Source organism: Fringilla coelebs (assembly GCF_963513975.1).
Source record: "Fringilla coelebs genome assembly, chromosome: 20".
Taxonomy (NCBI): Eukaryota; Metazoa; Chordata; class Aves; order Passeriformes; family Fringillidae; genus Fringilla; species Fringilla coelebs.
Window position 1 is genome coordinate 7,430,564 of NC_140046.1, and position 24,737 is coordinate 7,455,300.

Genomic DNA, 24,737 nt, shown 5'->3' on the forward strand with positions numbered 1-24,737 from the left:
CAGGTGGAAATCAGGGCTTCATTGTGCTGGGAATTGAGCACAAACATAATGATTAAATGTTGCCAGCTCTGCAGAGATTGAAATATAATTCCTCATCTCTGCAGAATCACTAACCAGCATAATTATTGCCAAATAAGTTTTTCTGTAATTGCTCTTCTGGAATATTTTTTTTTCAAAATAACCCTGCCTGAGGTTGTAAAAAGATATATCTCTACAAGGTCCAACCTAGTAGCCTTTACAGATAACAAAAGCTGGTTGGAAGCAGAAAATTCTCACTACATTTAAATCCATGTTGAAAAATTATTTGCTTGTATCTTGGTTTCTGTTTCTGTAAAATGCACTCATTGCTTGCTTTTGTTGTCTAACACCCATGATCAAGGCAAGAGTCCTCTGTCAGATGTTTGGAGCACTGACATCATCACACACAAGGGCTTGTTAATGCTGATTGTAAAGAATGGGGATTAGCTGGATAATATAATATACATTCTTTCTTGTGTGTTTTCTGGGACAGTGCTTGAATTGCTTAAAGTTCCTTTTCTATTAGTATTTTTCTATTAGTTAATAACTGTGTAAAAACCAAAATGCAATCAAACAAGGAGTTAAAAAACCCACAAACAAACCCACCCTGAACCGGCCACAACATGAATGGGAGCAACACAGCACACTGTCATTGAAGGGATTTTGACATGATGACCAAATCCCTTTGGGATTCTGTAACACTTCATCCTGCTGCTCAGAGGTCAGAGAGCAGCAGGACACACTGGCCACATCCTAACTGCTTCAAATGCAGCTGTTTTCTGGCCACAACACAAAGAGATTCTTCTGTCTAAGAGCAGTAAATTCTCTCCTCAGAGCAAGATCAGGTCAAACCAAGAGGACAGGAATATGATCCTGCTGGTCACCCACATTTCCCCACTGGCACTTGCAACACCAGGCGTCTTAACCAGTCTGCATTTCCATTTGTGAGGCTCTAGCTTTTAGCTGTTGTGTCCTATCCTGCATTCAGTAACTTAGTGTGAGTTTTGACAAACTGGAAGGCACTGGGAGGGGGCTGGGAGCTGCAATGCTGAAGCAGAGCATCTGTGCCAAGGAAGGCTCCTTACAGGGAGCAGCCCTTCCTCCTCGGTCTCCAATCTCTGACCACCACCTCCAGCCTCTATGGCAAATGAAGACTTGAAATAAGTGCTTGGGCTTCCCTGCCTTTTCATACAGCAGAGGGGACCAGTGTATGTTAAAAAGTGACACTTGCTCAGCTTCCCCCAGACAGCCATTGCTCTGTTTGGCACCCACCTGGGGCCCCTGGCTTTGAGGAGGAGCTTGTTTAGGGGAAAGAATTAAAATTGCAATATCTCATTCTGCTGGTTGCAGAAATGATGAATGAAAAGCAAAGCAAAGGATCCCCAAAGATTGTGCATTGAAAAAAAAATCAAGTTAAAGAGATGAAAATAAATCCTTCCATGTTTTTGAAAGCAGCCTTGGGACTTTTAGGGATTCCAGCTCAGAAGTTTAGAATAGCAACTAGAGGGGATAATTTACAAGTTGCCTTTTTCCCGATTTCATATTCTGCTTTTTAATTCTTCCTAGGAAGGAATAGGGACTTCGTGTTACAAGCAGCTTGAAAGATTAAGCAGGCAGAAACATCCCACAGCTCTACCTGCAGCCTTGCGTGTGTTATTTTAAGTTTTGACCCGAGATTGACCCGGTGTAAGTGGGTGCTAAAGGTTACCTGCACACTCTCGCTTCAGTCTATGGAAACTGGATTTTCCCCAGTCTCTGTGAAACGGTCTCGTAGTCCCCTCTGCTGGTGGCAGCTTGCTGGGGAGCTGCACCGTGCCACCACATGGGACCTGCTTGGTCCTCGATGGATGCTGCAGGAGAGCCCCCAGGGCTTGGAGATCCCCCAGTGAACAGGCACCGACTCCTCCAGAGACCAGGAGGCTTTCCCTTACCCTCTCTGCATCCTTAGTATAAGCACCTGGCATATCTGACACAGGACAGCAGCACACAAAAGGGTGAAAAAATTAACCATGGATAACCTTACAAAAACCCACCCTGCCTGCGAAAGCTGAGGCATCCTGCTGAGAGCAAATGATCTTGTCCTGGGGAATGTATGGCTTGATGGTATGGCTTGAAATGTTTGTTGAGCTTATGACCAAATATCACCTGCATCTCTTTAAGGCACACATTCTTGTGTCCCTGAGAGCCCAGAGCAGTGCTGCTGCAGGCTCTGGCAGCATTACAGCTCTTCAGCTTCTCCACCGACTCTGCCATGGCCATTGGGATCCACTTTCAAAGCAACCAAAGCAACATTTTCCCCAGGGAGGTGAAAACAGACATTCAGAGAGGGGCTATGCAGAAAATCAGGGCTGATGTGTCCTGGAGAATGGAACAGAGCCAGCAGCACAGGGCAAGGTTGGCTCACAGGGATGTGGGGTTTGAGCACAGCCCGTGATGTGCAGCGGCATGTGATGAATAGCGCAAATCTTCCAGCACAAGAGGGGAAGTTCAATTCCTGGTGCAGAGAGCTGGTTTGTGAGGCTGCTGCTGAGAAAGCCTTTCTGACCAGCTAACACTGACCAGCGTGGGCAGTGGAGGCAGAGCTGGCACAGGACACTGGATGGCCGTGGCTGGCAGTGTGCCAGTGCTCCCTGCCAGCCAGCCTGTCTGAGGAGGAAACCCAAGTGACAACTCTGATAACAGCCCCTGCTTGTGGCCAGAGGCCCAGGGGCCCTGCATGGGAGGGCAGTTTCTGAAATAATCATCACTAAAGGGATTACTTTGTATGTATAAACCCTCCAGAAGCCACTGCAGACACCGTGCTCTTGGGCTAGCATAGGCACCATAAAGGGATGTAGTAGAAAAACTAAAGGTTTATTTTTTAATAAAATACATCCTTACAAAATTACCATTTTTCTCCCAGGCAGAGAGCTGGGCATGGTTCCTGCCAGCTCTCCTTCCTTCCCCTTCTCAATTTGGAGCTGTCCAACGGTGCTTCTGGGGCAGAAGAGGCAGCTGTGCTCTCCCCAGGGTCTTCAGGTGCAAGTGACCTGGCACGGCCCTGGCACACCAGGCAGGTGCAGTGCGAGCCCTTCTGAAGGGCCTGCAAAGGCAGCAGACCCAGTGCCCTACAGAGGGCTGGCAGAGGGCCCCAAGATCCCTTAGTCTGACCCATCCACAGCATCATGGCATGTCCCACCACAGGCTGTGTGCTGGGCCAGCCAGCCCCTGCCTGGCTGCAGGGCACCACCTCCCATGAGCTGGTGCTGGACGCTGCTTCTGCTGGTCTTGGGGCTGGCCCAGGGAGGTGACGGGATGGCAGCCAAGTTTTAAGAGAAGAGGAGGAGGAGGAAGAGGGGTGCAGGTTTGTCAGTCCGTATGGATTCTGCTGAGAGAGAGGTGCACAGTGATTTCTGGTCTCTTGCCCCCCAGTGCCCTTCTTCAAGAGATGCTGCCATCAAAGATGCAATGTCAGTCCCCATCCTGCATCCCCTGCTTCCCCAGGCAATTGCTTATGCTGGGAAGCACTGACCCCATGTTAGGCACTGCAGCCCACAGCTCAGGTCTCCTCCAAGCCTCCCTGGAGCCCTGCTGCCTTCCTGAAACCCTCCTGCCTTGTCACAGACCTTGGGATAGTCCCAAAGACCTGTGGCTCTCATCCCTGACAGATGTATGCTAGCAGGGCTGGGGAAACACCACTCACCTCTCACTGTGTGTTGTCTGGCTCCTTTTCCTTCTTATGTGACTTTGACTGCGGGTTAAAGGAGAGAAAATAAGGATTCTTTTACAAACCTGCTCCTTTCTAATGCCAGGGAAATGTGACTGGGCAGCAACTCCTAACCCCCAGTGTACACGCATATTTTCAGATGAATTTGAGGGGAACTGTTTTTGTGTCCTTTTAAAGGCCATGAAACCTTCCATGGTCATGGAGGTGTTCTCAAAGAGCAGAAAAAGAGACATTTTCTAGTTTGCTAAAGCACACATCTGCCCCTGCTTTCCTTAAAGCAATGCAAGTGTTACCAGATATTGGAATATCTGGGGTTAAAGGCAGAGAATAAAGTTATTAACAATGAGTCACACACAACATCTCAGTAATTTTGGAGAGAAGATTCATGGATCCCAGTCTCCAGCAGTCCCAAGGGCTCAGGAAGGCGCCTGGTTGCCCCTCAGTGTAGATGTTTGTGTTACAGCATCATTACTCATGCACACATCCACACACACCCCCGCAAGAGCCTCTGCAGGGCTGCACTCGCTGTTACTTACAGGCTCCGGTTCTGCATATTTGAATTTCTTCTGCTTGTAATAGTCTCGTCCATGGAGAAAATGCAGCAGGAGCAGGTCACAGAGGACAGAGGCCTTAAATCAAAGTGCAGTTAGGTTTGGAGTTGCCCTCCAAGATTACCTGGACCACTGTGTACTTTCAGTTTTTCCCAGTTTTCCCCAAAATTTAGAGTCACTTCTGCTTCATCCCACAACATGGCAGTTGCTGAAGTCTCCAAATGTCCATTTAGGACAGAAGTGAAGTGTACTGTGTTCAATAGTGAGTGATTAAAGCCAACAGAAATGAAATGTTTCCCCTTTAGGTAAGCGCAGAGCACAACACCCTTTGAGCTGTTCCCAAGCCCTTAACAACCATAACTAAATCATACACTGGGTTTCTGTCCTGAATGAAATACTGCCAATCACCTGCAGACCCTGAAACTATCAGGGTACCAAGACCTGCCAAGAGATCCAGCCTTCCCTTCATCAGCAGGGCAGAATTCCCATCAGCCAGGCACCAGCAGGAATCTATTTTCCTGAGCTGGCAAGGCAGGAGAGCACCTCCTTTTCCCCTTTTGCTCATCCTCTGATTCCCTGAGCAGTAGCCAGTATTTCACTGCAGCTCAAGGACACTTCCCACGGATGTCACAGGCAAGAAGAATAATTTGAGAGTCTCCATATAGAGGCTGGAAATATCTGAACTTACCACTCCAAAAATACCAATTCCAGAGCCAATTGTGGTCATGGTCGGGATGATGTCAAATTTGCCTGCCTGGATAAAGTCAGAGAAAATAGGTGATAAGTTACAGTCAGCCCAGGGGAAAAAAAAAAGGGTGCTCTTGCTTGTAGGTGGGGCTCAGCAAAAGTGCCTTGCAGCAACCCAAACCACAACCACAGCACACAGAGAAACAGGAGATGGGAAAGAGCTGGTCAAACAGAAAAATATTGTAGGTTGGTTTTAGGCTGAAATAAATTGAACTTACTTTTCTTCCTGTATTTTTAATATAAAAAACCCAACCAAAACCAAGCAACCAAACAAAAAAGTACACAATTTGAATATTCTCCATGGGAACACAATAAGGAAAGCCTTCTCTCCCAGTGGGAAGAAAAAGACAAAATAGAAAAATGCAAATATTCAGCTTTTGGAAATACCAGTAAAAGGTTTTGAGTTTCCGCAGGTCCTCCCCACTCCCATCACAATTTTTTTTAGACAAAACCACTGATCAAGCCACAGCTGAAAGATGTGACCTATAAAACATGTTTTCATCCTCTCTTCCCTTCCCCAGTATTTCCCAGTGGTTCCTGTGAGCAGGCCAGCACCCAAGGAAAGCATTCACACTAGTTTTCCTGATGCCACAGGACCCTGGTGCTGTGTTACAGAGCTGGTCCCTTCCAAGGACATGGCACTGCTGTCCCAGGGACCCAGAGGATCCACCCTTACCTTGCCATTCACCAGGATGTCGAGCCGGATCCCAAACACCTTGTAGAGTGTCCTCTTTTCCATCCCATCTTCCTTGTAGTATTTGGCATATCTGTGCAATTGCATAGTGAGTGTTAATGGTCTGCCAGGGGGTCTAACAGCCCCTAACCCTACAGCACTGGGATCTTGGACAAAGATCTGGGCATGTGCTGTCACAGACCTGCTCCTGACCTCCTTCTTAAACCCCCTGAAGGAGCTGGGCTGTTGGCACCTCTCCTCTCTGTGCCTGTTTTCCTGTCTGCAGGATGGAGTTCCAGCTCCTGCTGTTTGATCTGATGTCCCTGAGTTCTGTATGCAGCAGATAGTGAAGCACTAGTGACAGTGTCACACAGAGCAGAGGATAGACACTGTGAGAACACATGAGATGATCCTACACCATCTCCAGTCTTTCAAGGGGCTTCCCAAAAGCTCAGCCAAGCAGGAGAGCCTGCAAGGGGGAGGAGATGGAAAGGAAATGGGGCAATTTTCAAGCCAAGGGGTGTATTATCACTTTTCTCATGCCATTTAAAAGAGTGCTGGTACTGCTGCCTGGCCCTGCAAAGGCAGTGAGTATTTTGAAGGACAGTCCCTGGCCTTCCACCATCCCTTGAGTGGGAACCTGGAAGCTGTCCCCTCTGAATTACACTTGGAGAATCAGCAGGCATTTCCTTACCTGAAGTTGAACCCTGGTGAAACGTTGCTGTCATCATTGTAAAGGCCATGGAACTGGTAAATGGGTTTGCAGTACCGCAGGGGCCAGTCGAGGTCACAGTTCCAGTCTATGGTGATGCCCACCACTCCACCCTGCAGCCAAAAGGGGAGTCACAAGGCTGCCCCTCCTTGGACCTGGCCCACACACAGAAATGCTTTCCCTCCTCATAGGTGTTCTGTCTCAATGCCATGAGGTGTCCTGGCTCTCCAGACGCACAGACCCACTGCTGCTTCAGCCTTCCTGAGCAGCCATGGCTTTGTGGCCTGTACATAACCCCTTGCAGAGGCTCTTGTTTCTGTCCTGAGTGCTGGACACACAAATAATTTCATGCTGTCTTGTTCCTGATCAGAATCCTGTGCCCAAGGCACAGTCCTGAGAAGTAGTGCTCACCTCAGATCCCTTCTGGTCCTCATGGGACAGCCTTCCCTTGCTTTGATTATGCCCAGGAGATATGCAGGAGTCCCTCCTCCCTCCTGAGCTCACTCCAGGCTGTAAATAGCTGTGTCCCCAAGGCTTGTATTTTCACACCTTTAATATATAGAATCTTAGAATGGTTTGGGTTGGGAGGGACCATAAAGACCATTTTGTTCCAAACTCTGCCACGGGCAGGGACACCTTCCACCAGACCAGTTTTCTCCAGGTCCTGTCCAACCTGGCAGGAATGGGGCAGCCATCCATAGCTTCTCTGGGCCATCTAATCCAATCCATGCAATAAATGTTCGTATATGCAAGCCTCTGATTTTATTCAATGCCTGGCAAAGTTATCACAAGGTTTTGCAGCAGAGATAGCAGATACTCCTACACACCAGCCTGAGGAGTGTTAGGCAAAGCTGCATTTTGGAGCCAGAGGAAAGGCTGCAGTTAGCACTGTGCAATGACCAATATTTGACCATCCAGCTGGGATTTCCAAGCTCAGTCAGATGGGATTTGGCCACACAGATCTAGTTATTCACTGCTCAAATTAAAACAAGCTGAACCCTGGGATTTACTGCCAGTGGGTCAAATCTTCTCAAGAGTTTCCAAGAAAAATGTAAATATTAGGCCATGTCCAAGGAGATTCATAATCTTTATGAGATAATTCTGACACTTTTGTTTTCTCAAGAATTCTTGAGAAAACTGAAAATCATCTCAACAGCTGAGGATGATTGCACTGTTGAATGTCCCTCTCCCATCAACAGCAAGGAACATAATTTGAAATTGAAGTACCTTAACAGCCAGGAAGGTAAAATTCTGACCCGATTCCTTCACTATGTATCCCAGTTCAAACACAGGACACAAGGAATCAGTGACTTTGTGATAGGTGCATTTCTTCAGGTACTGCTTGGTAACACTCTCAACCAAGTTGCGCCTGTGAATGAAAAGAGAGAAAGAGAGTGAGAAAAATTCTCAGTAACACAATAATTTGGGGGGAGAACATCTATAAGTCCCTTGCCCAGTCCGTGTCACTCTCCCATTCACATGCCACTTGTCCATGGGCTCTGCTAGGCAGTGTTCTGAGCTCCAGCAATTCTTATCTGGGATGCCTCATGGATAATGAGTGTATCCCACACCTTCTACATTTAGCTGGAGTTTGTTATCTCCTGCAGCAAGGGTTAAAAAGAAAAGGGCAACTTCTTGCCTTCCATCTCACTCTGCTCTTTTGCCCAAAAACATCCTGTCTGTGAAGCCTATGGTTTTGTGAGACTTGTGCCTTGCCCAAACTGATCCCATCGCTGATGCTCTGCAGTAAATTGTCAGCAGTGATCAAAGGCAGGAAGTTTCCCCACAGCAGCCAGCCTGGCCACCCTCACTGCCAGGACCTGCTCCCCCTCTGTGTCCTCTTCAGCCTGTCCTCACTTGGGCCACCTCTCCTTGCAGCTGGGGGGGGGAGGGATTCCCCTCTCCCAGCCACCTCCTAGCAGGTGTGAGGTCAGCCCAGGACTTTGCCAAGGATGCTGGCTGCCAGGACATTTAACCTTGGCTGCAGCACAGGGACAAGATCAGCTTAGAGAGAAGAATCTGCTGTCTACAGCACAAATAGCTTCTATTAATTTGTTCCAAGTCAGATATATGGTCAGTGCCATCACAAATCCTCTTAGGCGCGTGCCTTCAGCCAGCAGCATTTCCCCCAGTGCTGCCAGGAAGGGGCCAAGCCCACCCTCTGCTGAAACAGGTGGGATTTGTGATGTTAAGGGGGACTCTGGGGCACCAAGCTTATCCTGGCCATGTGGTATTTTAATTTTGTCTTCAGAGAAGAAAAATGAAAAATCTGAGTAACTGATTTGCAGGTTGTGAGGGTAACTGAGGAGAGGTTAATTCCAGAAATCTTTCCAGTAACCACAGTTACCAGCTGAGGTGGGACAGATTTGGGAGGGAAATGTCTCTGTTCCTATGAGCTAATATGGGGTTCAGTGCAGCAGTTAGAGTGGTCCTGGAAATGCTGATGAGGTAGGCAATCCTCTACACCAAACATCCAGTTACACCCATCCAGCTGAACCCACAGTTTCTTTTGAGGGACACAGCTGGAGGAACTGAGCCATCCCCCCAGACCTCTCCTTACCTGGACACCTTGAACTTGGGGAAGGTGATACTGTTCTTGATGAACAAGGTGAACTTCTCTGCTTCTGACAGCAGGGCAGGGCTGAAAAACACAAGTGTAGGCATGTGTCCATCACATGGCTCTCCAGGCTCTAAAGAAAGCTCCATTTGGTGGAAATTCACCCAAACTGAGACAAGCAGACCCAGAAAACTGGTGGTCTCATCCCTTCCCTTCCTGGTCTTGCACAACACAGGCTGTCCTGGCCACATGCCATAGAGCCCCAACTTGGTCTGCTCCACACCAAGTGCAGCTGGGATGGGAAAGGGAGCAACAACATCATTCCTTACCTGGGAACATGGTAATCAACTTCAACAGGGCACCAGCCAAAGATCTCACAGGTCTTCACAGTGCTGTTGAAGGGTACACACTTGCCAGTCATGAGCCCTGTGGAGGAGACAGCTGCTCACACCCTGGATCCTGTGAAATCTCACCCTCACACTGGGATGGATGGGGCTCCAGCTCTGCCAAGGGCATTCAAGACACAAAATGCTCAGGGCTTTGGCACCTTTCTAAAACAATTAGGAAATTAATTGTGGCCTCTCAGCTCAGGGCAGTGGTTTCTCTTACAGTGTTGTACAGGGGAGCAGCTGGGGATTTTTCTTGTTAAAACACACCTGAGAAAATGCTGAGCTGATAAGAGGACAAAGTTTGGGGGAAATGGCTTAGTCCTGATTAACCTTTTGTTTGCAGCTCAGGTATCTTTCAAAAGAGCAGAACTGGACCAGCCCATGTGGGACCTTCAACCAGCATGTGAGAGGTTTTCCTGTTCAGAGCAGGTCCCCCAGCCAGGGGACACCCCAGCCAGGCAGCTTTTCTCGGTGTTGTCTCACCAGAAGCACCAGGACTGTGTGCCATACCTTGTCCCTGACGGCTGTATTTCCCTTTGCTGCAGTCACTGTCCTGTGTGCACAGCCCGGCATCTGGCAGCTGTTTGGAGAAAGCAGCCACCTCTTAGCATCCCACCCTGCAGCTCCAATCCCCCTGTCCCTCCTGCCTCACCAGACACCAGTTTCCTTGAGGGATACACTGCTCAACTGCAGCCAGAGCCTTGTTCATACACAGCTTCCCAACCAAAGCTGTCCAGATAAAGCAGGAAAAAAGGGGTGATTTATTCACTCCAGGCAGATGCTTTCATTTAAGCCTCAAGTCTGCTCTGCTTGATCATCTCAAAGGGAAGAAAACTTTATTGGATGCCACCTATTTTTCAGCAAAATAAAAGCCTTCACATAGCACACAGGGGTCAGGAACATTAAATATGGGGCCAGGCCCTGGCTTTTACTAAACTTCCCAGTGTCAGAAAAAGTCTTTCCCCAGTGCACCACCACAATCCCCATGAATCACAGAAGCTTAGCCCTGAAGGAAGCCGGTACGTTTACCTCTGGGCAGGTTCCTTGTTTCTGTCCAGGAGTGACAATGAAGTTGGTCATCACCACAAAGGAGTTGTCCCCCTGTGGAGACACAGCCAACAAGCTCACAGCCATCACAGGGACTCCTCTGTGAGGATCCTCTCCCTGGGTGGGGACCTGCAGTGCCACCAGCCCCAGGGACAGTGGGGGACCCCACCTGCTGCCTGAGATACTGCTCCAGAGGCACTGGAGGAACCTCCATCCTTTTGGAGGCAGCCTCCAATGTACCTCCTCAGCCCAGTGCATCCCAAGTACCAAATGCTCCCCAGGGAGAACCTGGGCAGAGGTTTGTGACAGGAGCAACCTCCTTTCCACCACAGGGACACCCTATTATAGTTAGCCCCATGGAAAGCCTATGCCAAGGGCCCATCTGCACCCCAGCACAGGAGGAAAAGCAGCCCCTGGGACAAAAGCAAAGCCCTAACCCACCCACCCTGACTCCTTACCTGGGGTGGGAAAACATAGTCCACCACATCCCAGATGTGAGGACCCAGGACACTCTCGTTGGTCAGTGTCAGCCCTTTCAACTTCACTGAGACCGAGCTGACAATGCTGTCCTGAGACTGGTAGCCCTTCTCGTAGAGGAACACCCACCTGGACAGGGAAATGTGGCAGGGTGAGCATGGCCACCAGCACTTCTCGACTGCCCAATCCTCAGCACAGACCTGTGGACTGAGACTTTTTCTTCCAGGTCTCACCTGGGGAATCATTTGCCAAGTTTCTTCCCGCTGGATGAAGGACATGTTGCTGAAATTTCCTACCCTTTGCCTGAGGCATGTGGTAGCTACAGGACTCGACCTTCATGCCAGGATGGTTGTGTTTTGGGGACTGGGACACATGTTGTGGCTGAGGGTGTGTGAAGGCAGGTGGAGCACGGTAGCCATCAGTCATTTAGGGTTAAAGCCTGTGGCAGGTTTGCAGCTTGCTGGTCTCAGTGACCTACCCCAACACTCCTAATCTGATCCACTGCAGAGGAACTCTCCAAAACCCAGTGCTGCCAAGGCCAACACAGAGATGAATCTGGACAGGGTTCACATCCAGAGCCACTGTTTCCATCCAGCAGAGGGAATGTGGAGCAATGGCCCTGTGGGCAAGAGGGCTGCAGGAGCAGGGTTAGGGACACTCTGTGGCCAGAACAGGGCTCTGCCTGCCTTTCCCAGCCCATCATACAGTCATTAGCGCAGGCTCCTGACACTATTTAACCTACAGCATAAACAAGCTGCCGCTGGATTAACTCTGACTCAGGGAGACTATAAACATGGGCAAGCAACCATTTCGGGTAGTGCTCCCGGCGCCGCGGAGCATTCTCGGCACTAAAAAAGGAGCGATCTGGATTTTGTCCCCACTGCCGCAGGCATTGGTCCCGCTGGCCGTGACAGAGGCAGCAGGCTACCCAGGGGACAGCCCATGACACCAGCCTGGTGTGTCATCTTCACCTCTGACACCCTGGCTGGTGGGCAGAGGGGAAAATGGGGAATCCCAGGTGCTGTTTGGAGGTTTTCCGTTTTCACCTTCTTGGAGAGGGAGATTTTTAGCTTGCGACCATATCAGCATCCCGGGACTGAGGGCAAGAGGACCTCAGGGATGGCATCTGCTCCAGAGCGTCGGGATGGGAGCAGAAATTCAGCACTGCTGCCACCCCAGCTGAACCCCAGCTGGGACACCCAGGTCCAACATCCTCCTCTAAGGCAGAAGACCATACTGGGTTACACTGGTTAGAGTGGGCATCTTCCCTGATGCCCTCAGGGCTGCAGGAGGATGTGAACTGGGCAGCAACAGGGGCAGAACATTTCTCTAGATGAGCCTCCAGCACAGACTCTGCTGCTGACCTTATTCCCCTCTGGCAGAGTTGACTATGGGCACATAGGGCTGGGCAACCCCACCTGCCCTGTGGCAAAGCCAAGGACAAACAAAACCATTTCCCGTGAGGCTGTAAATGCTGCTGAAAGTCCTGCCCAGGCTGTAAAAGTCCCCTGGTGCTGCTCCCTGATGTGGCAGAGCCACCAAGCCCTCTTCTCTTGTTGGCCTCATCCTGTGGCTCAGCCCGCAACTCCTTGCATGCAAGAATTCAGGAAGCAAAACCCAGAAAGCAGCCAGCATCTCCTGGGCAGCAGTGATACCACCTTATCACAGTCATTACAGGAAAAGAACTGCTCCCCAGGGGTGACACGGGGTCCCACAGGGGGGTTGGCCCCACTTCTGTGCTCTGATGGCACCTCCCAAGTCCTTCTAGCAGATCCGTGCATTGGCACACATTTCCATGAGCATCCCATGCCTGCTATGAAGGGAGGACAAAAGCTGGGAAAATGGTAAATAAACACACATTTGGCTGCCAAATTTGTTTTCAAAGGACAGAAAATCTCAGGCATTGTGGCTTGGTGAGGGCAGTGAACTGGGGGCAGCGTTGTGGGCAGAGAGCTGGGAGTAGTGCTGTGGGAAGGGAACTGGGGGCAGTGCTGTCAGATGCGAGGGGAAGCCAGGGGCAATCATAGGCATCCCCTTGCTAGAGGAGCCCCATCCCAACAAACCAGGAAAAACTTGGGAATTACAGTAATTTCATGCCAGATTCCTCTCCTCTGCCACTGGCTGTCACCCCCTGGTTCTCTTCCTGCTCCCTCCTGGTTGTCTGTCTCAGTTTAGCCAAGTTGCTTAAAGCCACGTTTCCTTAGTTGCCCTGCACAGCCATCAGTGCCAGTTCCCCATCCACGAGAGCAGCTGCCCCCAGCCACATTTGGGACTGGAGCCCTGCGACTTCACAGGCTCAGTCCTTAGGGAAAACAAAGCTGCTCCCAGTAACACCAGTGCAAAACTCTGCAACAGAGCATCCTTGAGACGTGGGTTGCAGTTTTGCATGAGGATTACCCTTGGGAGCCAAAGTGCTGCTGAGCAGGGTGGGACCAACGAGGGGGGTTCCACACTCATCCCCTGGGAAGGTTTTTACCTTTTCCAGGACTCTGTGCTAAAAGGAGGGATGGGCACCTCTGCTCCTCACAGCAACTTGCTTGCACTGAGGCCTGGGAGCCATGGCCTTTCCTTTGCATGAGACACTCTGCGCCCCAAAAATCCCCAGGTTTTCCAGTTCATGGCCAGACAGCCCCTTTTCTTTCAGACATCCTGCCCTGGGTGGGGGCACCCATGAAAGGTTGCTGGTCTCCTGCTAGGGCTGATCCCACAGCAGCCATGGGGCCACAGCAAAGGCTTACCAACCATCACATCCCATAGCATTGCCCCACACTGAGGGGACAGGCACAGAGTAACTTCAGCAGGGGCAGCAGCCCCGGGGGCACCTGAGGACACACATCCTCACCCATTCTGATCCCGCCTGCTCCACTCACTGCCTTTTTTAAGCAGTTGCCCTTGCTTTTGGAGCTGCCTCCCAGAAGCAAATAAGACCAGGAATTTTGGAGCCAAGCTGCGTCTCGGCCGCAGCGTCAGAGCGGTGAACAGGGAGATTTATGGCCCTGTCTTGAGCCGCTTGGGTCTCACAAATCACTGCACTGGCCCCAGATGCCTCTTATTTAATATAAATGAAAATAAAAATAACAACAGATTCTCAGGCCACCGTCCAGCAGCTGGAGCAGGATCTGGATTCTCTTCAGTGAGAAGACGGGGCCCCGGTGTGCGGAGCAGGGCTGGGCGGGGATGAGCCTCCAGCCCGGACATACAGTAGCTTCTGGGGAGGATATGGGGACTAAGCAGCCACCTGAAAGAGCCATGGTGGGATGCTGGGCTGCACGGGAGCAGCCACAACCAGAGGGATGTGAAGCCATTAGCAATAACACCCCTGCACTGGGATATAGGGGATATAGAAGCCCCTCTCTCTCCATTGCTTTTTAACCCAGTGGCAAAGCATGAATGTCAGGGAAAGCAGGTGCTGGGAGCCTTACCCGATGATGTATGCCAGGACGATGAGCTGGATCAGCCGGAAGGTCAGTCCCACCTTCTTGTTCCTCACCAGCACCATCCGAGGGGTGTCATACTCGAAGAGGAAGGAGGACACCCTGTCCATGCACTTCTGCCCCATGGCTGTGCCAGGGCTGTGCCACAGCCTCCCAGCTCTTCACTGCGCCCTGGGTTGGGCCGTGCCCGCCGCCGCTCCGGCAGCTCCTCTGTTTGCAGATTAAAAAAACAGAATGAGAATGCTATCGGCACGGCTCTGAGCACATCTGGGCTGCCGGGTTTCCTCCTCTGCCGCAGGGATGAGGCTTCCTCTTCCTATAAGCTCTGGGCTGGGAACAGCGGGTGCCCTACATGGTCTGGGGGTGGGACAGGGTGTGGGAGGGTGCAGGGCCACCCTGCTGCCAAGCCCACATGCCACCAGGACGAAGCCATCTGACTGTGAGTGATGCTCCCTCGCCCGGCAGGAGCCTTCCCTGGGGATAGAGAGGCTGCAGGCAGGGCTTGGGATGAGCACAGACCATGAGTTGCCCCCCACCTGGGGACCACAGTGGGATGGAAGAGATTGTGGGGGTCCTGGGAGAAATTTTAGGAATTAGGATTGGGGTATCATCTTTCCTACCACAACAGCCACCTCAGACTGTGTGTCCTGAGCCCATGTCCTCCTCCGTCTCCCAAAAGCTGCCCCAGAAAAAGGGTCGGGAAAGAGAAGGGGGAGCACCAGAAAGCCCAGCTCAGCAACTCGGAGCTGACCCACGGAGCAGAAGGGCACCCAGCTTGGCCCCCTCTCATGGTGAGGCCAGACAGCTGGGGCTTGGCTCCCTCCCAGCACTTGCACTGGGCTGGGCTGGGTGCATTTGGAAGCATTTCCAGCATTTCCTGAATGGCCTGGATGTGAGCAGGGCCAGGCTAGCCGGGGTCACTGCAAGCGATTCTCTGCAGGGCGGTGCAGACACCACTTAAAACAAGTTTCACTGAGAAAGGGACTGGGTTTGACAGAGCCAGACTGAAATGTGGGGGCCAACAGCTGCAATGGAAAGCTTTGAAGGGGGTTGGCTCATGCTGGGGAAAGCACAGAGGCTGTGGATGGGGGACTCTGTGCCCTCAGTGCATCCCACTGGGCAGCTCCAGGGCACACTTTGTGCTGAGGAGCACTGGGGCTGAAGAGGGAGCACTGGGTTTGTGTTTTTGGGGGAGAGACAGGATGTTTTCCCCAGAAATCCCATCACTCAGCTGCTTCAGCACTCCAGGCAGGGACAGGATCCATGAGCCTCAGTTAATCTGCTGCCTTCCTTGGCCTCAAAGGAGACACTGGCTCTCTGCAGCCATCAAGCCTGGCATAAAGGCCCTCTCTGCAGGAGGAATAAGTTTTGAAAGTAGGGAACATCTTAACCTGCTGGGATAAATCTTTCCTTTCAGGAATATTTCTTTTAGCATCACTGCCTCTCAAGTTCACTTGTCGACTGCTCACTGTCACATTTACCGTTCGACTCAATACATTACAGAACTGACAACTGTGAAATAAGTGGGAAAAATCAATTCTCTTTGCTGGGCAATAAGGAAAACTGGGAAAAAAATCAACTGAATCATTTATCTGAATCTTTTGGGCGTACCATGAAGCCTGGGAATCAAAATCAGATGATCCCACGTTGCAAGTGACGTGATGAGATCCCAATGCCCTGGTCCTCAGCAACATGGAAAGCTGTCAGACAAGGAGCCAAAAGCAAATACAAAATGCTGATGTTAATCATACAGATTGAAGGCTGATACTGCTATTGAGTGGAGCAGACAAACCTTATAAGCTTAGATATCTGTCAGGAGAGAAGCAAATAACTTACTGTATGAAACGAGGCCTTTTAGGGAAGGCTGCTCACCCTTGCCAAGGCCATGGGGATAATGAAAATAGGACAGCTAAATTTAACAGCAAAATGACTTGTAAAAGAGTCACTTCTAACCTCCTCTCTGGTACTTGGAGTCAATAAAATGGTTATAGCATGGATTTAGCTAAAATACTTTCCATTGGGAGATAATAGGCATCTGCCATTTTATAATCTCTTGGAGCCATGTTGCAGCTGGAGAGTGGGGCCAGACCCCGTCTGGAGTCATGTGGAGAGCAGAAAACCCCAGCCTGGAGCGCCAACAGAGCCTGAATCTTTTCCTGGGCTGATACCAGTCCCCAGCATGGGCACCCACTTGGCCACAGCATCCAAATGTTTGACAAACCACAGCCTAAACACTTGTGGGCTCACACCTCTCCCACACCCATGCCATCCCTGGGATTGCCACTCCTTAAATTGCTTTATCACAGGGAATTTAGTAAGTTTGCACAGGGATTGCTCACCTGTGTGGCCCTGCAATGGTGCCAAGACGGTGCCAACACACCTTCCTGCCTCTGCCAGGTGGTTATCGAGGGACAGTGCCCTGCTTGGGCTGTTCAGCTGTTGACAGACCTGCCCAGACAGGGCAGTCACTGGCAGGGATGCTGAGATCATGGGGCTGTGATGCTTCCAGCTGTGGTGCAGGCACTGGGCTGTCCTGAGGCCAGGCTGGGGTGTCTGCTGTGATAATAAATGCTTTCCTCTAACACCCAAATGAAAAATCAAGATGGAATTAAGAGGAAGAGGTTTTTGTCAGCCTGCTGTGTCAGGTGCAGCCTGGGGGTGCCCCATGACCCTCTGCACCAATTCCCACACATAGCTGGGACCTTGGGGAGGGTTTTGTCTTGGGTTCTCACAGACACCAACTGGTGTGGTGCTGTCAATACACTCACAGCCATCTCCTTTGAATAACTTTGGTATCTCTTGGCTGCTTCCAAGCAGAGCAGGCAGGAGGTGCTGGGGATGCTCTGCCTGGAGTAAGGAGGAGCAGGGGCTGCTGGAGGAGGAGTGGCAGCTTGAGTTCCTCTGCAGCAGGTCCTGGGCACTGAGGATGGGTTTGCTGGACTGGACTTGATCTGAGCAGCATGAGAACAAAGGACCAAGTGGGACAACACAGGGACACAGAGAGTGGAACTCGAAGTGTTCAAGGCCAGGTTGATGAGACCTTGAGCAATCTGGTCTAGAGTCCCTGACCATGGAAGGGGGATTGAATGAGATGACCTTTAAGGCCCCTTTCAACCCAAACCATTCTGTGATTCTATGACTCTAAAAAGAGGAAGAGGTAAGGAAAATGAGCCCATCTAGCTCCACTGCCCACAGGAGGGGAAAATGAAAGCAGGAACAGCAAATGAGGCTCTAAAGCCCCTGTGTTTGTGTATGAGGTTGCAAAGACCTAGGGCCAGATTTCCCAAACACTCTCCTGGGTCAGCTGGCATTGACTGATCTCCAGTGCCAGACTTTGGCCTCATCCAGCATCTCCAGCTGGGCCAGATGCCAAGGGCACTGAGGGCTGGTGACCCTGCAAGGGTATCCCTGGCAGTGTTGTGCAGGGGTAGCACAGGAGTCCATCCATGGCTGTGAAAGAAACTCCTTCCCCTGCCCATGAAACACACTCAGCCTGTGCTTGGGGCTGAGAGAAAAATGAAAAATCTGGTGTTTTTAAGGGAGACATTTGGAAATGTCTTGCTTGAGCTGGGACAGAAACTGCTGGAGCACAAAGAGGATTCTGAAAACCTCTGCATGGGGCTCAAGCTCACCCACACCCAGAGAAGCACAACTGTGGAAGGCAGAAAAGCTACCGGGTATTTCCAGGCTCTCAGACATTGATAGGGTGAAAAGAAAAGAGAAGAATAATAGATGAAGCTCATTACACAACCCAGACTCATGCTTGGCAGCGTCTAGCACAGAGCTCTGAATTTCAGCACAAAAATGTGTGGCACGTTGCAGATCCATGGATGGGGAGGAGTAACATGGAGGCAAAGTTTAAAATATGAGGGTGGGTGCAGAGGGGACCTGCTGTGGTTGAGGTTGCCAAGAAGAGCCCCCAAGAACTGCTGGCTTTTCCCAATAATTTTGGTTGCCACAGCCCCCTTGCCCTCACCAGTTGCAGGAGGTGCTTACACTGCACCACTGGCAATGGGAAGGGGAGGGTGGAAAAAATTGGCAGATGAGAGCAAGCAAGGTCCTACAAAACAGCATGTTCAGTTTTCTTTCCAATTTTAACTTGTCCTTGACCTCTCTTCGCTCCTTCCCAGCAGGGCTGGCTCGGCTCCGTACTTGTCCCGTGCTGCAACGCCCTGGCACAAGATGTTTTTGGTGGTGCTCACCCCTCAGAAAAGTGGCATTTCCATCCCCAGTTGCTGTGACAACACATCTCCCTGGAAATACTTCAGTTTAGCTGATGCCAAAGCAAACATGAACCCGAGGTGCTGGGGGTACCAAAAGGTGTCCGTGGTCCTGTGGCCATTGTGGCCTCCAGAAATGTGGATGCACATCCAGTGTGGGGCTGGACCTGTGCCATGGGATACAGGGACCCTTGGGATGTTTTTGGTAGGGTGACACCTGTTTTCTGAATCATGCCTGCAAAAGACAAGCACAGCCCCAGGTGATGGTACCCAGGGGTCCAGGGACTGACACAACATCAGGTGGGGAATTTGGGGTGGTTTTGCCTTCACTGCTGTGTCCTGAGACAGCATTTCTGGTATGGCAGACTGGCTTGAGGGTCACCTCCAGCCATGGCTGTGGTGCTCCTCTTGCTCTGACATCAGTCTGCATCAGCAAAGAGAAAGCCAAGCAATGGCCCTTTCCCAAAACCAGCATGTGCCAGGGTATCCCATGTCCCTCTTTGTAACCCTCTGTGGGTCACAGAGCTTTTGGCTTACCTTGTGCACCACCTCTGTCCTGCTCACACATTGGGAAGGAACACATGGGGCCACATCCCAGTGAAAAAGCACCAAGGGTAGATGTTGCCATGAGCACAGATTTGCTCCAAAACAGAACCTGCAGCAGGATCAGGATTTTCTGCTTCAAACATCACCTTGGGCAGAGCTCTGGGTGATGCTGAGATGGAAACGCACGGCCCCAAGCCCTGTGCCATCCCCCCAGAGGAGGCCAAGTTATTTAAGTATTATTTATTTCACAATTATTTCTTGTAGAGGTTATTGCAGGGCTTATTTAAACCTCCCCTCCCAGCTGGGGGAGATAAGGTGATGACTATTCTGGATACAGTCAAAATTAGCACTGTTATTTGTATTCTCGTGCCCCAAGAGTGAATTTAAAAATTCCCAACAGTCGTATTATGCCACTCCGCTCATTTTGCCTTTGTCATCCCATGCCAGGCACAAGCTCAGCTCCATTTCTAGTTTGGCTCCTCTGAAAACCCACAAGAAATCCTGATCTGGTGAGCACAACTCCTTTTACGGCTGAAGAATGCCCTCAGGCACTCCCGTATGGCTCCATGGGCTCCCAAATGTCCCCCAAATCAGCCACAAACGGGACAAGAAAAGCAAAAAAACCCCAAAAAGGTAAAACAACAACAACTAAATGACACAAAAACCCCCGTGCATCCAGTAAAATTGCTTTTATTTCTATCATTTTCTAAGTATAAAACAAATCAGCCCAATATTGTGTGAACAGAGTGGATTGTATGGATGTGACCACAAGGAGCCTTCCCACGCCTTCCCGGCACACCTGGCTATTTACAGTCAGACAAAGGACATGGTTTAGGAAGCAGTAATTTAGTGGAAAAATATCTCTCATATAATAAAATAGGAAACCTCATTTCTTTCAGTTCTGTCCCTCAGATAACACCCTCCCACCCCCCCAAGATATAACAATTTACCTTTTACTATGAAGCACAATCTCAGAGATTTCTACATTTGGCTGCTCAGGCATCTCATATTAAAAAAATCAGCATATTCCCAGACTGAAGCCACTGAGGGCACCTGCTGGCAGTTCAGTGGTTGCCCTCCTCTTGGTCCCAAGTGCCCATCACTCCAGGCACACACAGATTTTGGCTCATTTAATGCCTCACTCGCACCAAAAGCTGAATGGCACCACAAGAACAGGTCCAGGGAGCACAATTTACCCTGTGTCTCCTCACTGCAGCTCTGCAAATCCTAACCCCAACTGTGCCACACAAGATCTGCATGGGGTAAAGCCCTTTCCTTGGTCAGTACTCCCAGGCTGTGTCCCCTGACAGAAAATGCTACTGCAGAAGTGGGAGGAAAAAGAGCCCAGATGGGACTCAATCTCTGGCATCATTTATACAAAGTGATGGCCATGCCAGGTATGGTCCAAAAATCACAGTAAGCCTCAGGAGTTGGTAGTGGGGACTTGGGTGTGTTTGAGTTTCAGGAGTGATGTAATGCCAAGGTCACTGAACCTCATGAACATCTCCCAGCCAGGGCCCCTGCACAGCTCAAAGCATTATTTGATGAGTTTTGGTGAAGCAGGACCCTGAGTGGGAAGCAGTATTGTCAACCTGATGCACCAAAGAAGGACCAAAAATTAATGCTGAGTTTTCCTCTTGCTCCTCCTTCTGCCATCCACACCGTGAGCAGAAAGTCCAACTCAATCCTAGATCTGGTGCTCTTACAGGAACAAAATCCCCCAGCCCCTCCACAGAGCCTGTCCCTCCTACAGCCCCCCCAGTGCCTGGTGGTGCCATCCAGCCTTGGCTGAGCAGAGCATCCCCAGAAACACACTCACACAGGATGCTCACAGTGCCAAAACCCCAAACACACAAACACAGACCTCACCCAGACCTGGGCCACACGACACAAATAAAAAGCAGGATGCAGCACTTTGCTCATTTTCCTTTTCCAACGTGGGATCCCCGTGGGATCACACACCCCAGGGGGAAGAGCTCATCCAGCAATGACACAATACCCCAAAACAGTACAAAAGACTTTCCACCACAGCTAATCCCCCTGGTGCTCACCCCAGGAACACAGGACCTTTCCCTCCCACCTTGGCTGTACCCCAGCACGGTGCTTGGCCCCTGAGGAAGGAGTATAAAGTGCTCATCAATAATCACAATCCCATGCTGCCATCCAGCACCTCCTCTGCCCTGCATCTTGTGGAGGATCTGTCCCAGCAGCCCACCAATGCTAAAGGTCTTGCTGGAAAGACCTGAGTTTTATTTATAGACTTAGAATATGCCAGGCAGCACCATCAAAATAAAACTAAAAAAGAAATAATTTCTAGCCTCTGTTGCCAAGAAAAGCAAGGATCCCAGAGGTTTTCCCCTAAAGTGCTTTTTAAAAAAAGCTTTAGGGCAAAACAGCCACCCAGTGTCCATCTCCCTTGTATTGCACAGTCAGATGCCTTGGTAAGACACAAGAGCCTATCCCAAAATGCTGGTCCTGGCTCTGGGACCTCCAAGTTTACATAAGAACATGTTCCAGCCTGTAAAAGCTCCCAGCATGCTGCTGCTGGCACACATGCAATAAATAACTACTCTGTGACCTATCCTGACCTTTCACTGAAGAATAAAGGAACAAATACTTACATCTATGGATCTTTTTCTACTTCATTAAGATGTTTGAAGTATAAGCCTCTGCAATCAAAAGTATGGAGTGAAATCTGAACCCCAAATAATTAAAGGATGTGGGGAGAGACAAGAGATGTGGTCAACCATTCAGAAGGGGAAATGGGGACGTGTCAAAATGGTCCCTCCTAGTAAGGGGGACACCTGCTCTAGGCAGCTCTAGTGCAGATTACCTGGGTATTTTCTAGATAGATCTGAAGGCTCACAATAGAAATAAAACACAATTTGCTGCTGCTGGAAAGAACAAGCTGGGACACAGCTCTGGTTTCTTGCCCTCTATAGCTCAGGCTTTGGTAACTCACAATTGTGACCCAATGATTGCATAACAGACTGACACTGCCTGGGCTTCTACACGAGAAACTTCTCCACACCACACACATTTGGGGTAAATTCAGGATCCTCCACCAGACATTAGGTCCAGGGAAAGCACTGTAACTGAGGTGGGGGATGGACCAAGCAGGTTCCTGTAGGCACAAAGGACCAGGGAGATGCCACTGGGCAGCTGAAGGCCCCGCTGGAGCCTCCAAACGGGGCTGGGATGTTCTGAATCCAGCCCAGCTTCTCCCAAAATGGTTGTTAGCCTCAGAGAAACAGAGAAGCTGCTTCCTCTGATGACACTGAGCTGGAACTGGACTAAATTCCCACTGGCTGTTTTTCTGCACAGTGATGGAGATGGACTCAATCATCTTGGATGTCTCTCCCAACTTAAACAATTTTTTAGTTCTGTGACCTGTACTAAAATAAGGTGAAATCCACCCTTTTGAGGAAAGGCAAATCACATGTCTACAGCATTAGTCTTACTGAAGCCTTATTTTGAAGGCTTATACAGTACCTGGGTCATGTCCTGATCCTCTACACCAGGGTGGGTCTCATCCATGGTGAAAATCTTTAAAAAGGAATTGGTTATCCCATGGGATCAACTGATTAAATCATTTTGGCAGAACACATTTGAAAAATAAAACTTCTTCAAGACAAAGTATAATAAGATTTAAAAAAATCAGCAACAATCTTCTAACCACAGAGTATCTATAAAGATCTTTTTAAAGAGCTCCATATTAAAATTCCTTGAATACATTATATATTAAATACAGTAACAACATTTCATGCAAGGTTTTCTGTACAATAAATCAGCTCAGTAGTATAACAATTCTGTACATTCCCATTGGTCTGGGGGCTCTGCTCATCCTCAATGCTGGTGATGGAGAAAAGAAAGGAGGGATGATATTTGGCACCTGCTGTACGGAAGGAGAGATGGTCTTGCCCAGATGATACAGAAAAACACTGGAAGCTTTTAAGAGGCAAAAAGTAGATGAGAAAACCCAACAGCAAAGGAGCAAATGCTATCCCAGACCCTGGCTCTAGTGCTGTTGCTGGAATGTAAGAGAAGGTAAAGATACAGGCTCTGGCTAACTGAATATCATCAGGATGGATCCTAGGGGACTGTGAGGAAAACAGGAGGGAGGATTTGGAGAGCTGGAGAAGAGACCACCCACTATCAGCTTCTCAGCTGATGCAGCTCAAGGGAGCAAGATAAATTCAATGATCCCAAAATCCACTCCTGATCTACAAATCCTCACTGAAGACTGTCTGACTCCTGCTGTGGAAAAAATCCCCAGAGGGCAAGATAAAGTTGGTGCCTTACAAAAAGGGATGCCACAACAAACACCGCTCACGGAAAGACCACGTTATGTACAAGCATACATTCATTGCCATCGTGATCCCTTGGCAGGGATGCCCTGTGCAAGTCAGGGATGCTCTCCAAAGCAGAGCACATGAAGTTATGGATGTGCTCCTAAACACTTAAGCTCTACTACTGCTAGGGAAATAGTTAAAAATTCTCTGAGGAAAGAAAGTGTGACCAGGAAGGAGTGGTGGACGTGAGGAATGCAAGGTGGGCATCCCCTTGCTTTTCTTTACATGGCTGCCCTTACAAGGAGAAGGACTGCCTTATATAGTGCAGATGGGATCTAGCAAGATGCCAGATGGAGAACAGACAAGACTTCATCATGCTTTGGTGCTGGATGAGCCTGAGAAGGTGCTGGGCTTTCCATAATGCAGGGATCAAACAGGACAGCGGGATAAATAGGGAGAACTTCACCTTCCACCACATGCACCTGACCTCGAGGTATAAACTCACCTCCATGAGATTCACACCAGTGTTGGACACACTCTGAAGCTATGCCCAGCTGCTGCAGCCACTGGAGCAGAGCACAGCAGCAGCAACACTATGGACATCATCAAGTCTCAACAACCCCAAGACACAGCCCTCTCTCCTCTCTCCCTGCCCTCACTCACTGCCAAGCCCTTCCCAGCCCCTGAAGCTGCCTTGTGCATCCCATCCCACTGGGAGATGTGGCCTCAAATCCAGACTTCATGCCTTAATCACTCGTGAAGGCCACCTTGCCCGTGCTCACTCATTCAGGGTGAAAATTGCAAAGAGGGTCTCAAATTTGGCAAAAAACAAATCCCAAGGAACCACATTACAATGACTCAGATCCACACAGCTCCATCCCCAAACTCTAGGCCAGCTGTCCAGTAATTGCACTCATATGTACAGGAAAAAGAAAGCTACAGAACAAAACGAAAATCAGGATTTTTTTCTTTTCGACGATTCACCCGCATTTGTCTGAGAGTCGGACACATGCATGTCCTGCTGGCTTTAGCGATGGTCACGCATGCAAGACTTCAGTCCCAGTTACAAGTTAGGGATCCTCTAGGTCAGAGTCGCCCTCGTGTCGTTCATTTCTTGTCCTCTTCTCCTGAAAGGAAGGGCAAAAAAGAGAAATAAAAGTATTGGTGAGGGTTCAAAAGCAAACCAGCTCCGGGTTTTTGTTACCGAGAGTGGTTGCTCCTGGGTTGATCCCAGAAGGAACCTGGGGTCCTGTCTGCACAGAGCTGGCCTGACTGCAGCTGTGGCAGCTCAAGGCTGCCTGAGGAGGAGGAAGATGCTGGTCCCTGGGTGAGGAAGGTCTCTGCAAGAGTTAGGAAAAGGGATGAGTT

At 49.9% G+C, this 24,737-nt stretch overlaps 2 protein-coding genes across 2 annotated transcripts in view; both read right to left on the reverse strand.

Moving 5' to 3' along the window:
• Positions 1-3,703: 3,703 nt before the first annotated feature.
• On the reverse strand, positions 3,704-14,436 carry P2RX1 (purinergic receptor P2X 1; the record flags this gene model as incomplete). The annotated part of the gene is made up of 12 exons (XM_084219194.1): positions 3,704-3,748; positions 4,261-4,353; positions 4,964-5,029; positions 5,699-5,789; positions 6,390-6,520; positions 7,635-7,776; positions 8,968-9,048; positions 9,294-9,390; positions 9,864-9,933; positions 10,383-10,454; positions 10,859-11,006; positions 14,300-14,436. 12 exons carry the CDS (start codon positions 14,434-14,436, stop codon positions 3,704-3,706), a joined length of 1,173 nt encoding a protein of 390 aa, XP_084075320.1.
• A 5,598-nt stretch (positions 14,437-20,034) lies between these two features.
• Positions 20,035-24,737, reverse strand: part of ATP2A3 (ATPase sarcoplasmic/endoplasmic reticulum Ca2+ transporting 3) — a 56,516-nt gene continuing 51,813 nt past the window's right edge. Inside the window, exon 21 of the mRNA XM_084219060.1 lies at positions 20,035-24,496. Coding sequence (XP_084075186.1) covers positions 24,477-24,496 — 20 coding nt within the window. The 3' untranslated portion in view covers positions 20,035-24,476. The remainder of the gene's footprint in view (positions 24,497-24,737) is intronic.